The sequence below is a fragment of the Mastomys coucha genome, unplaced genomic scaffold, assembly GCF_008632895.1.
Source record: "Mastomys coucha isolate ucsf_1 unplaced genomic scaffold, UCSF_Mcou_1 pScaffold5, whole genome shotgun sequence".
NCBI classification, from domain to species: domain Eukaryota; kingdom Metazoa; phylum Chordata; class Mammalia; order Rodentia; family Muridae; genus Mastomys; species Mastomys coucha.
The window spans coordinates 71,387,376-71,404,374 of NW_022196911.1; the positions used below are offsets into that span (position 1 = coordinate 71,387,376).

The window sequence follows — 16,999 nt, forward strand, 5'->3', positions numbered from 1 at the left end:
TTGTTTACTGTTGTATTGTAGGAAAGGGGATTACCACAGGTATCTGGCTGAGTTTGCCACAGGAAACGACAGGAAGGAGGCAGCCGAGAACAGCCTCGTGGCTTACAAAGCTGCTAGTGACATTGCGATGACAGAACTTCCTCCAACGCACCCCATTCGTTTAGGTCTTGCTCTCAACTTTTCCGTATTCTACTATGAAATTCTTAATTCCCCCGACCGTGCCTGCAGGTAAGTAGTGGGCAAAAGTTCCCAGTGTGGAATGCAAAGGTTCAAGAGCAGCTACCTTCTGTTTTCTTGTAGGTTGTCACAGGATTCTCTTGACATAAATTTTGAGGTTGCTTCCTTTGTTTGAGGCAGGGTCTTGGTACTAGCTATCTAGCCTAGTCTAGCCTTGAATGGATTGTAGATGTTTACCACCTCAACTTCCTGGGAATGCTTTTAATACTTAGTGAACAACTTTCGTTTAAAAAAAAATATTTTCTGTTTAATATGAACAATTTTATTTTCAGTCTCATTGGTGAAACTGTTGTCACTCTAAATGTTTTGTACATTTTTTGTGTGAGTACATGTGCCCATGGCATGGCAGATGAAGGTCAGAGGACAACTTGAAGGAATTGGTTTTCTTTCTATTCTGATGGCCCTAGGACTCAAATCATGCTGTCACTAATTGTGAGCCACTGTGGGTGCTGGGAACTGAACATAGATCTTCTGGAAGGACAGCTAATGTATTTAACCTCTGAGCCATCTCTCCAACCTCCTTTCTCCCATTTTTATTTCCATTTGTTTCTGGTTTGTAAATTATGTTTTAAACCTGTCAGCATTAGCTATTTCAAAACATTTTCATCACTCCACCCAGCCTAAGTTTAAGCCGTGACACTATTACCCAGTCTCTCCTAATCTGTTTCACCGTCTCTGAATTTGCTTGTTCTTGGCATCTTACATAAGTTTTAATTTCTTGGTAACAGTTATCTATAGATCTTCTATCCTATCCAGGGGATATGCCTGTAATTCCAGTCCTCAGGAGACTGAGACAGGAGGATGAGTGTACTTCCTGTGGTTACAGTGTGAAATCACCCGCTTCCTTTTACCTTTTTTTTTTTTAAATGATTTATTTATTTTATTTATATGAGTACACTGTAGCTATCTTCAGAGGGTATTGTATCCCATTACAGATGGTTGTGAGCCACCATGTGGTTGCTGGGAATTGAACTCAGGACCTCCAGAGTAGTCAGTGCTCTTAACCACTGAGCCAGCTCTCTAGCTCTCCTTTTACCTTTTGTAAAGTACATTGGTATATGAACTGTTTCCCCTGTTTTTAGTGCAGAAAATTGAATCCAAGGTGTTTGTGTTTTAAATTTTTTTTGTGTATATGTTTGTGCTTATGTCCGTGTATTTAGATACATGCCTGAATGAGGTGGGAGGTAGAAGTAGAAAAGTGGACATTGGCTAGTTTTTTTCACTTTGCACCTATTATTATTATTATTATTATTATTATTATTATTATTATTATTATTATTAATTATTTTTATGTCTGGGCTAGGGAGGTAGTAGCTCAGCAGGTGAGAAGGCTTGCCAGCCTGAGTCACCTCCAGGACCCACATGCCCACCCACAATGCAAATAAAAAGTGTGTGTGTGTGTGTGTGTGTGTGTGTGTGTGTGTCTGTCTGTCTGTCTGTCTGTCTGTCTGTCTGTCTGTCTGTCTGTCAGAGGACAATGTTGAGGTAATTTCTTATACCTGATAATCTGAATGACAAGGTTTCTATAAGTTTTTACTGAAGAACCTATAGCTGTTAGTGTTGACTGAATCTTTCACTATTTCCCCATACATAGCTCTTAGCTTGATGCCTCTTTGCCTTTGCTAAGTGTAGAGTCCATTTTTTTTAAGATGTAGCAAATGGGACAGGCTGTAGCTCATTAGTTAAGTTAGCTCACATAGCCCAGTCTCATACTGATTTCTACTCTTGTGCATCCAAGATTTTCTCTTTCATTAAATCTTATAAAACTCATACATGTATTTTTATGGCCGTTCTGGGTGGAGTATATAGATCTTATTTACAGTCTAGCTTATTTGTAATAGTTTATATAACTCATATTAATAACTAGTGCCTTGGGGCTAGGGAGATGGCTTAGTGTTAAGAGTTGTGCTTTTAGAGGGTCTGAGTTTTATTCCCAGGACCCACGTTAAGCAGCTCCCAACTGCTCTTGACTCCAGCTCCAGGAGATCTGATGCCTCAGCCCTCTGCACTTTTGTATACATTAACACACATACATATCAAAAAGCATGATTTGTTTTTTTAAAGAATTAGTCCCTTAGCTGGGTGCATTTGTAGGTTGTACAGGGCTGTAATAGTCATCCCATGTGAAAGGTTGAGGCAGTGTACAGGATTGCTTTGAGATAGGCTCTCACTGTGTCACTCCAGCTGCCATGGTAGTAGATTTCACTCCCTTCCTGATTGCAGGAGTTAGTTATGTGTTAGCACTCTTGGCTAGGGTTGGGATTCCAACGCCAGCCTTGGTTTATATATAGGAAGGTGTTGAAAAGCAACTCTACCAATTCTTGAGATGGTTGAGTAGGTAGGGGTGTCTCATAGCCAGAGTTTGGTTCTTAGGATATATGTGATGGAGATAGAGAGGCAACTATGACAGGTCCAGCTATACAAAATTCTAGAAATACATGTTTTAAAGTTTTACTAAAAGCAAACTAGACAAAAATACAGGCTCATATACATATTTTTATTCAAAGTTATCTTTTTTTTTTTTTTTTTTTTGGTTTCGTGGGACAGGGTTTCTCTATATAGCCCTGGCTGTCCTGGAATTCACTCTGTGGACAAGGCTGGTCTCGAACTCAGAAATCCGCCTGCCTCTGCCTCACAAGTGCTGGGATTAAAGGCATGTGCCACCACTGCCCAGCCATTCCTATCTTTATTGGTAATTGGTTAATGATAGTGCATTCATTTCAGGTTGGCAAAAGCAGCTTTTGATGACGCAATTGCAGAACTGGACACGCTGAGTGAAGAAAGCTATAAGGACTCTACGCTCATCATGCAGCTGCTACGTGATAACCTGACGCTGTGGACCTCAGACATGCAGGGCGATGGTGAGCAAGTCTCGATGTCTTCTCTTTGGTTGCCTCTTCTAAATTCTTCTGCTGTTCCTTAATTTTGGTCTATAATTTTCAGACTCATAGCCTGTCTGTGGTAATTAAAGTTTATTCCTGGTTGTACCTATGAGGCACCCCTACCTACTTAATTAAAGGCCAAATGGTGTCTGAGTGCCATTTTGACCTTGATAGTGAAAGTAAAAGGCCTATTTGACAATTTCAGACATGATAAAGAAATCTTTTGCTAATATTCAAAAATGTAAAAGTTTTGCCTTTAATGAAATTTTGTTAGTACTCATACTGCTTTAGTTACTATAGTGGCAGAATGACAGGAAACCATCATTTCCTTTTTTATTTTATAATCTTCTAATTTTTTTTTTATTCTTTTATGTTTTGGCTGCAAATATGTCTGTACTGCATGAATGTCCTCTGAGGCTAGAGACAGCAATGGATTTCCTAGAACTGGAGTTACAGATGTTTATAAGCCTCCATGTGGGTGTTTGGGATTGAACTTAGGTCCTTGGAAGAACAGTCAGCATTCTTAAGCATGGAACCATCTCTCCAGGCCCCATCATTTCCTTTTAAAGTCTTAAAATTTACTTGAGAGTGAGTGACAGAGGTTTGTTTATAAAACTAATAGCACTAGTAGGTATTAGTGAAACAGCTTTTCTCTGTGTGAGGGTCTCTTTTCAAACCCTAGGCCTGTGTGTGCTAGGTACATACTTCATCTCTGGCTGTGCTCTCATGCCTGAGTAGACGTCTTTTTCTCTATAAAGCATCTGTTTTCCTTAGGGTTCTATGAGGAATAAAGTGATCTGTCCTTAGGTCCATGCTCATGAGTTCTGCTGTTGTCTGCTTTTGGATTTTCATTTACAGAGCTAACTATTTTTTGCAGAAGTAATTGCTGTTTAGGAGGTATGTGGGTAAATTTTAACTTTAGATATAAAAGTTAAAGTTGGTCACATTTCTTTTTAAGGTAGGGGTGTGTGTGTGTGTGTGTGTGTGTGTGGTGTAGAATTTAGACCCTTATGCATGTTAAGCACATGCTCTAACCCTTAATACTTCCTTCTCTAAAGATCAGTTTTATCTGGAGTTGATATATTATGAGGTAGTTTTATACAGTTGGTGTGGGGGGGATTGGAAACATACTTTCAAAACTAAGATTCATTTTTAAACAGTTATGTATATGTATGGGTGTCTTGGTTGTATGTATGGTTGTGAACCTCATGTGTACCTGGTACCTTCAGAGGACAGAAGAGGTAGTGAGATTCTCTAGAACTGTACAGGTGTGTGCTATCATGTGGGTTTTAGGAATTGAACCCAGGTCCTCTGGAATAACAACTAGTGCTCTTAATTTCTGAGCCATCTCCGTATGTATGTATGTATGTATATATGTATGTATTTATGAGTATTTTGCTAGCATGCATGTATGAACATCTCATGCATGCTCAGTGGTCAAGAAAGAAGAGGGTATCGGATCCCCTGGAAGTAGGGCCACCACTCTATGGATGAAGGAATTAGAATACAGCTCAGATGTCTTCTGAAGAGTAGTCAGCACTCGCTAGCTGCTGAACCATCTCAAACTCCAAAATTTGTGGGTTTTTTCTTTTTTTTTTTTTAAAGATTAATTTATGTATGAGTATACTGTAGCTGTCTTCAGACACACCAGAAGAGGGCATCAGATCCCATTACAGAGCCACCGTGTGGTTGCTGGGAATTAAACTCAAGACCTCTGGAAAATCAGCCAGTGCTCTTAACTGCTGAGCCATTTCTCTAGCCCAAGTTTGTGGGTTTTATTATTTGATTTTTGAGACAGTGTTTCTCTGTGTAGTCCTGTCTATCCTGGAATTTGCACTGCAAACCAGGGTGGAATCAAATTTCCAAAGATCCACCTGCTGAGTGCTGGGGTTAATGATGTCCACCACCACTGCCCAGCTCCTGGAGTTTGTATTAATTGTAATCATGTTAAATATGTTACTCAGGCAGAAAGAAGCTTTAATTGTATACTTCTACGTACAGTTTCTGGTTACATTGACAGACTGATATTGTTCTTGGTAATGTGTATGGGTTATGAATGGTTTCCACTTCCCTTTTCTGGCAAAACTGAGTTTGATTTTTTACTTTATTTTTGCTGCCTACGTGAAAACTTGTTTGGTTCAGCTTCTAAAAGCTCACTAGGTCACCAAGTATTTATATATTCTATGACGGGAGTGTTGTAATGAGATACATGCTGTGAACTTCTTACTTTGCCAGCCTTGAGAGCCATGGCATTCTTTTCCACACAGCACTCACAGCCTCTTTCAGCCTTAAAGAGAACTGATGACGTGACCTAAAGTTCTTGCTAGCATTAAATTTTGTTGTATTTTAACAATAAGTTTGCAGAATGACTGTACTGGTTGCATTTTTTGCACAGTGCTCCATATTTTACAGAGGGCTAGTAGCTCTATCTTAGAAGGAATAAAAGGAAGACTTGAGAGCTTGGTGAGCAGTATTGACCACTGTACCTTTCAAATCTCTGGAACATCATTTTTTTTTTTTTCCTTTGGTTTTTGGAGACAGGGTTTCTCTGTATAGCCCTGGCTGTCCTGGAACTCATTCTGTAGACCAGGCTGGCCTCGAACTCAGAAATCCGCCTGCCTCTGCCTCCCAAGTGCTGGGATTAAAGGCATGCGCCACCACTGCCCGGCTAGCTTAAGAAATTTTTACATGAAAAATGATGTTATTAAATGTTTGGGGAATTTCTGATGTGCCGAGTATGTGTTTTGCTTACCTACTGTATATTTTTCCTGTAGATCATGCTAATGACCGATCTTCATTGGAACATAATTTTGTTTCATTTTTACTTTGTGTGTGTTTTGCCTACGTGTGTGTGTGTGTGTGTGTGTGTGTGTGTGTGTGTGTACACTTGGATGCCTGCTTAGTGCCTACAGAGGCCAGAAGAGAGTGTCAAGAGTGTCAGATCATTTGGAATTTGTGTTACAGATGGCTAGGAGCCATCAATCACATGGGTGCTGAGAACTGAGTCCATGCCATTCAGCCAGTGTTCTTAACAGATGAGAGCTACCTTACTAGCTCAGGAAGATGATTCTTTTTAAAAAGATGTTGTAATTCATTGTGTGTGTCTGTGGAGGACAGCGATTCTCTGATTCTCCGATCATGCTGTGTCTCATGGCTATGTTTTTTTTTCCCCCTTGGTTTTGGTTTTTCAAGGCAGGGTTTTCTATGTGCAGCCCTGGCTGTCCTGGAACTTACTCTCTAGACTAGCTTAGACTTGAACTCATAGAGATTTGTCTGTCTTTGCCTCTGTTGGGATAAAAGGCATTATTGCCACTGCTACCACCCAGCTGTTGTTTCCCGTGTTCTTCAGTCTGTTTCTCTTAAGTCTTGAATGGATGGTTCCATAGAGAAGAAATGTATATGATCTGCCTTCTCCCCCTGAAGTGGGCAAAATACATGTCAGTGGCTCCCTCCCATTTATAAGCCTCCAAAGAGTTTTTTGGGAGTAAAGGAAAAAATTGGACAGGTTATATATTTCTTGGGGTTTATTCAAGTAGAAAGACCAGAGCTTACTCCTGGTGTTCCCTTTGTCCTGTTGTGGTTTATTTTCCTGTAATGTGCTCTCACCTGATCTCCCCTCCCTCTCTCCTTGACTGTAGATTCCTAAAGGAAAACCCAACTCTTCCTTCCCATAAAACTACGTTGTAAGTCATTGTTGTGTTGCAGGGAGCTCTGCTGTGTGGTTCTCACTAATGCTTTCCTGTGAGCACCTTTCCCTACAGACTCACCTGGTTGGCTGCCTTCTCGGTGCTATGTCTGGAGAGCCTTGGCCTGCTACATTCCTTGGCTGGTTGGGTGTGGCTTACATGATGTGTGCCTTTAATGTCTTGTATCTGAGTGCCTGGGACTCTTGCCATGTTTGCCAGTTGCTTGTGTGTGCTCCTTTTGTCTGTTAGCACATTGCCAGTTTGATCCTTTTACAAATGAGAGACTGAACATGCCAGCTCCTGAATGGATGCATAGGATTGGCCTCTATTTTCCTAGGAGATAGTTACATTTGTCTTTGCATGTCTTTTCTTTCCATCTTACAAGTTAAACCCTTCATTGCTTTAAGCAGCTTTCATTTTTGAAACTGCTTCTTAGTATGTAGTTCATACTGGCCTTGAACCCTTGTGCTGTGATAAAGGCTTGGCCTTATGTAACTTATTAATCACACACCAATGTCAAACTTTCTCACCACAAGAAACTTTGGAGTACTTCACTTGATGCTTACTGCTGTTGTGATGCTTTGGACTGCGTGCAAATGCTACATGTGTGAGAGAGAGAGAGAGTGTGTGTGTGTGTGTGTGTGTGTGTGTGTGTGTGTGCGCGTGCGCGTGTGTCCGCGTGCGCGTGCGCTTGCGCGCGCACGCGTGCATTATAAACGGGAAGCTTGTCATTTAAGCTGCTCTCTTGTTAGTCTGCTTTTGTTTGTTAAATGGTTTAGTAGCTTTTTAAAAATTGGTTCAGTAGCACTTAACTGAGTGTGTGGTTATGTGTGTTCTTATTTTTATGTATTGCTGGGGATTGAGCATAGAGCCTTATGCTTGCTAAGTACATGCTGTATTACCACCCCTAAACCCGCTGGTTATTGAAGTTTTTTTTAATGCAAAGTAATAATTCTCCAATGTTAGAAGGTACAGAAAGGATACAATTTTTACCTGTTTGATCTTTTTTTTTTTTTTTTAAGCAAAAGCTCTGCATGTTTACTTAACTGTGGCTGACTTGATTCATGCTTATGAGTAGGTAGATGACCCCCCAGTAAATAGACTTGGTTTTGTCTTGCATGTTAGCAGTGCAATTGAAACTCGACAGGCTAATTGTCACGTTCAAAGAGTAAAGAGAAATAGCATGAAAGTTGGCCCAAATGCCCTTCTGTAATAACCTCAGTGACCATGGCTTTCTCTCTGAAGAAAAGAATCTGCTGTTTGGCCTATCTGACCACCATAAAAGAAATACTCATGTACAGTAGCATATCTTTCCCAAACACCATAGAACTCTGTGGAACTTATATTCCCTGAAGCATAGCTGATATTGAGCTTGTGGGCAAATACCTCCCACCCCCAGGTCAAAAGCAAAATACTGTTGGTTCTTGAAGAGGTGAGGTTATTAAGAAACAGTATTTGACCCAAGAAATGTAGGAGGGCTTGAAGGTCATTTTAAGAGTATTATTTGTGGCGCTGGAGAGATGGTTCAGCGGTTAAGAGCACTGACTGTTCTTCCGAAGGTCCTGAGTTCACATCCCAGCAACCACATGGTGGCTTACAACCACACTTAATGAGATCTGATGTCCTGGCATGTCTGAAGACAGCTACAGTGTACTTAACTATAATAATAATCATAATTGTAATAACAATAATCATAATAAATAAAATCTTTTTTAAAAAGTATTATTTGTATGTACTCTTGAAAGGCTTGTTTAACAGAGACATTTGATTTCTGAGCCTTTAGAATTTTTAATTTTAACATCTTCTAACACTTTATTATTTCAGGACTGTGGTTTGTAGCTCTTGGTTTAAGCACCTCAGCTGTGAGGGTTAGAAGACTAAGCCTGCTGGTGTTTGCTAACAATTGTAGTGAAAGTGGGGACCCTTAGCTTGGAATGGTATCTAGGTCATGTGACAGTAACTGTGCCTTGTTCCTTACAGGTGAGGAGCAGAATAAAGAAGCGCTGCAGGATGTGGAAGATGAGAATCAGTGAGACGAAATAAAAGCCAACAAGAGAAACCATCTCTGACTACCCCACCCCACCCTCCCCTTGGAAGTTCCCCATTGTCACTGAGAACCACCAAATTTGACTTTCACATTTGGTCTCAGAATTTAGGTTCCTGCCCTGTTGTTTTTCTTTCTTTTTCTTTTTTTTTCTCCCCTCCCCTTTTTTAAAACAAACAAACAGTTTTCAGAAGTTCTTAAGGCAAGAGTGAATTTCTGTGGATTTTACTGGTCCCAGCTTTAGGTTCTTTACGACACTAACAGGACTGCATAGAGGCTTTTTCAGCATTACTGTATTGTCTCCAGCCACATGTGGCAAGATCATCATTAGAAATGGAAGTGACATTTGAAAGCCATTAGACTTCTAGGTGATGCATCTAAGAAAGATTAATCACACAATAGAGGCATATGCGCTGTCATTTTTCCTTTTTTTAATTGTTAAATTGAATTTTATACCAATGTTTAAACTTAAATTGGGTGTTAGCTTGAGGTGTTTTGGGGGAGTTTGTTGTAATGGTTTTGCTGTAAATGTGTTTGGAACTCCGCTAAAGTGTTGCTGAAAAGCGTGGTGCTGGTAACAGTTCAACAATCCGTGGCTGCTCATTCTTGCCGACTCCTCCCCCTCTGAAGCAGGTTAGCATTGAAGGTGGTATGGAAGCCTGCATGCGTGTTCAACTCTGTTCCTCCTCCCTCCTCCTCGGCCTCCCTCCTCCCCTCCTCCTTCGCTCGCTCAACCTCTTTTGTTCAGTATGTGTAACTTGAAGCTAATTTGTACTACTGGATATCTGACTGGAGCCACAGATGCAGGTCTGTATTGTTCTTACTGAAACACAGCATGGAATTAACATTAAACTTAAATAAAACAAACCTAAATTAAAAATGCCAAATATATTATGCCTCCATCCTTTATACTTCTAAAATAAAATCTCTAGTCCAAACATATTTGACAGTATTGTTTGTCTGAATGTGAAAATATCCTCCATTTTATCCCATAAATCATTTGTTTCCTAATGATGTGTATGGGGGGGGGAGGAATTGCTTGTAATCTGGTGTTGAACAACTAATCTATCAGTAGATTGTCCTGTCTTTCAAACCAGTTAGCAACACAATATTTATGTTTAAATTTATCATTAAAGTACAACAATCCTTTAACACAGGTGTAACTATGAATCATTTTCTAATGTGTAATTTTGACTTCTGCAAACAGATAAGGCTCAGTGTATTGAAATAATCCTTGTCTAAAGTAGAATTACACTTCTCACAGTAAAAGTCATCGGCAAGAACAGTAGTTGAATGAATCCCTTGTCAGTATCCCATTAACACAAACAGCTACACCGTGTGCATAGTTTCTTCAGAGGCATGTCATTAGTGTGTGTGGGTACTTTTGTCTCCGTCTGGTAGACATTATTAGGAGCGCCTCAGTTATAAGAACAACTTACAAGGCACACCCAGTCTTGCTGTTAATGAAGGTGCTGCAGTAGATACTGTTGGATGCTGAGGTGTTTGTGTGGGTAGGGTAGCATGGTGCCTTTGTCAGAAAACATTCCTTTTGCAGTGCTGGGGTTGGAAATGTCTTCAATTAGAAAACAGCAGTTGACTTTTTCTAAAAGTGTGCCATATTACTTCTGTAATCTGGTGTAGGACCATGATTGTCCTAGCTAACTCAAAGGCGCTTATCCTGCCCCAGCTTTCCAAATTGCTATGATCACAGGCATGCACATGATTCTAGTTTTATCTCCAGCACATACTATCATATGAAATAATTCTTTTTGTGAATTCCTTTTCCATCGAATTGATATGAGTCGGTTGTCTTCAGCGTCATAAAGGGGTTTCAGATGATTGATTGCTTTATATCTAGCATAAAGTTTCCACATATTTGTTTCAGGCCAAAATCAAAGCCATAAAACACTGACCATTTTTAAAGTCACTCAGGGAATGCAGGTGTTCACAGTGTTACTGCACCAAATGTCTAGCTGACTGCTGAACTTGGTCCAGGTAGTAGAGATAGGGTTAGCTGGAAAAATGGTCCAGTGAGAACAGATACTATAGTGGACTGGAGTTCAGTTCCCAGAACCCAGCTGACTCTTTCACCATTGCCTGTAACTCTAGTTCTAGCAGAATTGACACCTGACCTCCACAAGTACCAGCAAACATGAATATATATTCAGGAAAAAAAATTTTTTTTAAAATAGTGAAGCTAAAAAAAAACCCAAAACAAAAAGTTCTGGCAGAGGCAAGTGGGTCTCTGAGTTCAAGGTCAGCCAGGTCAACAGAATGAGTTCCAGGACAGACATGCTACACAGAGAAACCCTGTCTCAAAAAAGCAAAAACAATAAATTAGAAACAAAACCCTTTGGACATCCAACCTTGAGAGCCTGATGCTGAGTTCATCATAAGTGTGAAGTAATACCTAATTCTGTTTTGGTGTGAGTTTGGGTCTCACAGTAATCCAGCTGGCCTGGGAATTCAGCCCAGGATGGCTTTCAACTTTTCTGCCTCCATCTTCCAGGTGCTGGGAGGACAGGTGTGTGCTTGAGGACAAAACCTGGAGCTTGTTTACTGGGCAGCACTGTACCAACTGAGCTTTTACCCCAAGCCTGGCCATACAGATGTCACTGTCAAGTTGGCTTGTCCAGATTGTGGACTTCTGTGTAGCCAGCAAACCTAAGTCATAAACAGAGATTATTTTTGTTTTCCAGAGACTGGGTTTCTCTTCGTAGCCCTGGCTGTCTTGGAGGGACTCTTATCTGAAGCCGGTTGGCTGGCCTCTTAATTCAGAGATCTGACTGCTTCTGCCTTCCAAGTGCTGGGGGATTAAAAGTTGCACCACCATGCCCTGCCAATCCCCCGCCCCCCAAGACAGGGTTTCTCTGTATAGCTCTGGCTGTCCTGGAACTCACTCTGTAGACTAGGCTGGCCTTGAACTCAGAAATCCACCTCCCTCTGCCTCCCAAGCGTTGGTATTAAAGGCGTGCGCCACCACCGCCCGGCCTGGTAAAAAGTTTTAAAAGAGTTTTATGTGTGTTTTTCCTGTATGTGTATGTGCAACAGGTATGTAAACGTTCCTCAGTGAAGAATCTGATCCCTACGAACTGAAGTTACAGGCAGTTATGAGCTGCTATGTAGATACAGAAATCAGGTCTTGTGTAAGAGCAGCAAGTTCTCTCCACCCAAGCCCTTCATGAGCATGTCCAAGCACATTTGATACTGAAAAAAAAAAAAAAAGCCTGCCAAGAACTTCAGGAAGTAAGGATGAGGAGTGGAGTGAAGGCTAGTTTACTTCATGAAGTCATGGAGAAATCTGCTAAAGTCAAGACGGGGCTTTTAAGATTTTTAGAGCTCCTGCTTTTAGCAGGCAAGGCTGTGAAGATGATTAGCCTTCCAAGGATAGTTACTCCATTGCCTGGGCTACAAAGGTTGAGTGTCCCTAAATTGTGAGCTCCTGATATAGTAGCATCCCCTGAACATTTGGGTTCAATGTAATTAAAAACCATAATTACATTTGAAATACTTTATGTACACTGGTGTTTTGTCATTACTGGGCCTTAATTCCTTGCCCACCCCACTTAGCCACATTGAGCTCCTTGAGGTTCCCTAGCCATACCAAGCCTGCCCCTGTTCCAAGAGGCCACATCTGTTCCCTCCACCTGCAACATACCTCTCAAAGTATTCCATCCCCATTGCCCTCTCTAGCCAAGTCTCTAACTCAAGTCTATCTGGAGATCACAGGATTGTCCCCCAGGTACCTAGCATCAGCACTAATCCTAGCCTTGTAGACGGCACTGATTCCGGAGATCCAGGCTTGAGCCCTGTGTGATGTGTACAAGCATTTTAACTCATTTTAAAGTTTTATTGTGTGAATAAGTGAGGGAGAGGGAGGGGAAATTGAGGGAGGTTGAGATACTGAGCGTGCAAGCTGGTTCAGTTGTGTGGAGGTCAGGATAGCTGTCCCCACCTTATACCTTGATGCAGGGATGCTCTTGTTTCTCCGGTGTTCATTCTAGGTTAGTTGGTGGGAAGGCTCTGGGCAATCCCCAATTTCCATTTCCCATGTGGCCTCTGGAATTGCTGGGGTTATTAATGTCACATCGCATGCTGATTTTTTTTGGGGGGGGGAGCTTAAAATGGTTTGTGTAGCCTTGGCTGTTATGCAACTTAACTCTATAGACCAGGCTGGCTTCAAACTCAGAGATGTGCTTGCCTCTGCCCCCTGAGTGCTGGGACTAATGGCCTTGGCCACCGCCAGCTGCATATCCTGAGTTTTTTGTTTGTTGAGATAGAGTTTCTTTGTGTAGCCCTGGCTGTCCTAGAACTGGGTATGTAGACCAGACTGGCCTCCAACTCACAGATCCATCTGCCTCTGCCTTCCAAGTGCTGGAATTATAAGTGTGGGCCACACCAGGAGAAGTCTTGCCTTTTTTATTTGGCTTCCAAGGATCACACTCAGATCCTGAGGCTTGTGTGGCGAGTGTATCTGATCATATTCAAACTTCTGGGCCTGTTTTCCCATATGTAACCTAGGAGCCTGTTTCAAATGGTGAGGAGTAAATGAGGCAAGAGGATTACCACAAGTTGGATGCTAGACTGGTTTACAAGTGCATTTCAAAAGACAAAAGTAAATGCCACACGTAAGCCCCAGTTGCCTTTCGCTTTCATCTTCCCTCCAGATCTTCTAAGTAGTCTCCCAAGCTAGTGCGACCTCAGTATGACGTTCTCATTTACTTTGAATTATATATCGTTATAAATATTAACAAATAAGACTTAAAAAGGACACCTTCGGGAAGGTCAGACGAGATTACAAAAATTGTGTCGTGGCGCTGCAGTTTGAGGATGTATTCTGCAGCCGTCACGTGGCAGCAAAACTGTAAGCAGTGCACGAGTCCGTGTCGAGGACAGCCAGAGTCCATGCATCGGGAGGTTCACTTGGCTGGAGGAGGACGAAGGGCAGGACATGCTTGGTCCCAGTTCGGCGGGCGGGCAGGCGGGCCACCGAGGTGCAGGTTCTCGTTTTTGCCACTAGAGGTTAGGAGGCCACTGCCTCTCGGTTGGAAGACTGGCCCGTTCGGGGATTGGCTAACGGCGGCGGTGGGCGGGGCGGAGACCAGGACGCGAGGTGGATGGTGGCATCAAGAGATGCCCCGGTTACTGATAGTACTTTGGAATGACCTTTGTTTTTGGTATCAAATATCCTCTTAGCAACGCTGATGGGCCAGAAGGACGATACTTGTTTGGAATGAAAGATTGAACTGACTCTGCAACTTCTCAAAGGGCTTTTCCCCGTTAGTAGAGATGTTATGTACTGGGGATTTAGAAACGTTCCAAGATCTCGGGAAAGTTCCATCACTTTTTAGTGGGCTCACCTTACACGTGAGGTGGCTAGAAGCCCTGCTGCCCACCCTGCCTGTCCCTGGGATTAGCAAGGATCATCATTGAGGCCCAAGCCCATTAACTGCCTGGGGCAACAGAGGGATCCAGGCTTCTTGTCCACCTGAGTCCTGTTCTTTTGCTGAGCCTCAGTCACCTCATGCCTAATAAACGTTTCTGTATCTTCAGGAGGTTTCCAGGCTCCTCTTTGAACAAAACACCCCAAAAGGCAAAAATCTCAGTTACTCACAGCTCAACCAGGCGCTGCTCCCGTTTCTAGCTGTATGAGGAAAACATCAGGCCTGTCCTCTAAGCCCCTTGACCTCAGGCTGGGGATGGGACAGCTGAGTTTAGGGCTTGGCTGTGGCCTTTTGGCAAATCCCAAATGGCACAGATGATTTCACAGCCAGCTAGAGGGTAAGGTGGCCGACAATAACAAGACTTCTCTGTAACAGATGTCACCAAGCCTCAATAACTCAGGAGGGAGGGACCTGGGAGTCCTCATCCTCAGACAGTGCAAGGGCTTGGAATTTTGCTTCAGCATTTCCCACCTTGGTGGCCCATCAAGGACTGTGGGACCATTTCATTTATAAAATGGGTTGACCACGCCTCCCACCACATAGAATTCAATAAGAAGGCCCTTGCCAATTCAGTAACATAGGCGACACCTTTTCAAGAGGGAAACCCAGTCTCTACGACTAACAGGTGACTTGGTGCTGTGGAGGGCTAGAGACCTATTTCCCTGCTAACTAGGGAAGGCTGGTGAGCACTCTGGATTGGAATCATGCCCTAGGGCTCTGAGTCCTTATTTCAGATGTAGGAGAGGTCCAGGCTTCTAAAGGGCGGGACCCTAGCGTCTTATCACCCGGTGATGGGTTGAGGAAACCGGGGCTCTGAGATGATGGCGGGACTCCTGGGTTCCCTGTTCCCCCTGTGCTCCTGAATCCCAGTTGGCACGAGGCAGTTGGGAGCTTCAAGATTGACCAGTGTCCCACCCTTTCCTAGATAGGCCAGAGCTCTCAGCTCCTGAGGGCAGAACCCCACCCCCCACCCCCAGCCTTCCCCCAAACAAGGCTATTTTCCACTGCTAGTCCTGAAGGCAGCCAGCTGTTTTGATAGGGCCAGGATGCCATAGGTAGCCGTGAGGGGCCTAACACCAGCCTGAGCTAAGGGGATGAGGGAGGGAAGGACGGGTGGGCAGGAGGGATGCTTGTCTCTTTCCATGTTAGTAGCATCCCTTTCTCTTTCCCTTGAAGCTGACTGGATATTTATGCTGAGAACAAGAGCAGTGTGCATTGAGGCCCTTTAGGAGCAAGATCAAATGGGAGAGCCTGGGTTTGAACATTCAGTTTCCCGAGTGCTGGTACACATCCCCAAGGCCAGCTCCTGCTTAAGAACCCTATGCTGCTCCAGGGTAACCCTAGGCTCCCAGGCCCCCATGGCTCCCTGTCCCTTGGTACCCTTTTTCAGGCCTCCTCTTGTCTGTATTTGGTTTTCTCCTAGCTTTCAAGCCACAGCTGTTTTATCAAGACTCTGCTGGGGCCCTGATCTCCCAGGATGCCTTCCCTGCCCTCCACCCTTCAGCGGTCAGTAGTACCCACAGCCCCTGCAGACAACTGGCTGGTCCTGGTATACCTTATCCCTTTGTAGCAATATGTCCACCCAGATGCCCTGCTAGACTGAGAATCCCTACCCCAGAGGCTCATGGAGTCTCTCTGTCCATCAATGTCAGGCACAAACAAGTTGGAAGTTCCAGCTGGCTACATTGTCTATCCTGGAGTCCTGGGCTCTGCCTGCCCATAGTCCTCCCCCTGTGGTCTCCAGGAGGCCAGAGTACTCCCATTTCTGTGCTTGCAGGGTTCCACCCCTCACCTCCAATAGGTCCTCACTGTAGATAGCCCTTCCTCTGGACAGAGCTGAGGCTGAGGATTCCTCCCAGCTCTGGCCCTCTTAGATGGCAGGGGAGCTGAAACAGGTTTCATGTTGTGTTTTCCTGTCCCTCTGAGGGAGGCTGGGTGCTCTTGGCCTCCTAGCCTCCTAGCAGGGGCTGCAGTGGCTATGTCCGAGCAGACAACCTGGATCTTGCCCATTGTGAGGGTCACAGCCCTTGGTGACAGCTGAGAAAGCCCAGGGTTGGACCTGTGTGGGCTGGGCGGCAAGGGTGGGTGGCAGCAGATGGGACAGTCAGTCGCTGAGTACAGCCCCTGGGAGCTCATTGGTGAGCGTGTGCCAACGCTCAATCCTCTTGTCCTTGTTCTTCAGGCAGTCAAACCAGTGCTTCAGGCGCTCACCCTTGGCATTGATGCCCAGAACCACTCCACCTGTAGAAGAGACCAGAGGGGCAGCTCAGTGACCCCAGTGTCCAGGCCTTTCCTCTTGCCCATTTGTGTGTGGACTGTCCCTAGCTTCCAGCCACATCCTGTCCACTTGACCCAGTGTTTGATGTCATGGTTTTCCTCTACCAGGGACCAGAACAGTGTGGGCAGGGTTCCATGGCACATAGTAGGGAGTAAAAAGAGAAGAAAGGGCTACAGTGGCCTACTGTGTATCAATGTCATGCCCACCAGAAACTTGTGGTCACATGGGCTCTGCGTGCTGAGCCTTGGGTGCTGGTGTCATCATTCTATGTCACCACATGCTGTGAGGCCTTCCCAGGCTTCCTCCCCTCCCTGGGCCTGTCTTCTGTCACATGGGTATAGTTTGGAGAGTGACTGAGATCCCATTTACTAAGGGTACGTGGTTCTCAGACAGGCACACAGCTAAGTGGCCATCCCTTCAGAGTCCTT

The 16,999-nt window shown here is 43.8% G+C and overlaps 2 protein-coding genes across 3 annotated transcripts in view; one reads left to right on the forward strand and one right to left on the reverse strand.

The window, feature by feature from the left end:
• Ywhae (tyrosine 3-monooxygenase/tryptophan 5-monooxygenase activation protein epsilon) overlaps nt 1-9,787 on the forward strand; it is a 37,287-nt gene extending 27,500 nt beyond the window's left edge. The window contains exons 4-7 of one of the 2 annotated variants that reach the window (XM_031354135.1): nt 22-228; nt 2,962-3,098; nt 6,758-6,802; nt 8,786-8,895. In XM_031354135.1, the coding sequence (XP_031209995.1) occupies nt 22-228; nt 2,962-3,098; nt 6,758-6,765 (352 nt within the window). In that variant the 3' untranslated portion in view covers nt 6,766-6,802; nt 8,786-8,895. Of the gene's footprint in view, nt 1-21; nt 229-2,961; nt 3,099-6,757; nt 6,803-8,785 lie in introns of both variants that reach the window. The other variant, XM_031354134.1, reaches the window with a different exon arrangement.
• A 2,900-nt stretch (nt 9,788-12,687) lies between these two features.
• Nucleotides 12,688-16,999, reverse strand: part of Doc2b (double C2 domain beta) — a 28,121-nt gene continuing 23,809 nt past the window's right edge. The window contains exon 9 of the mRNA XM_031351528.1: nt 12,688-16,534. Within this exon, the coding sequence (XP_031207388.1) occupies nt 16,398-16,534 (137 nt within the window). The 3' untranslated portion in view covers nt 12,688-16,397. The remainder of the gene's footprint in view (nt 16,535-16,999) is intronic.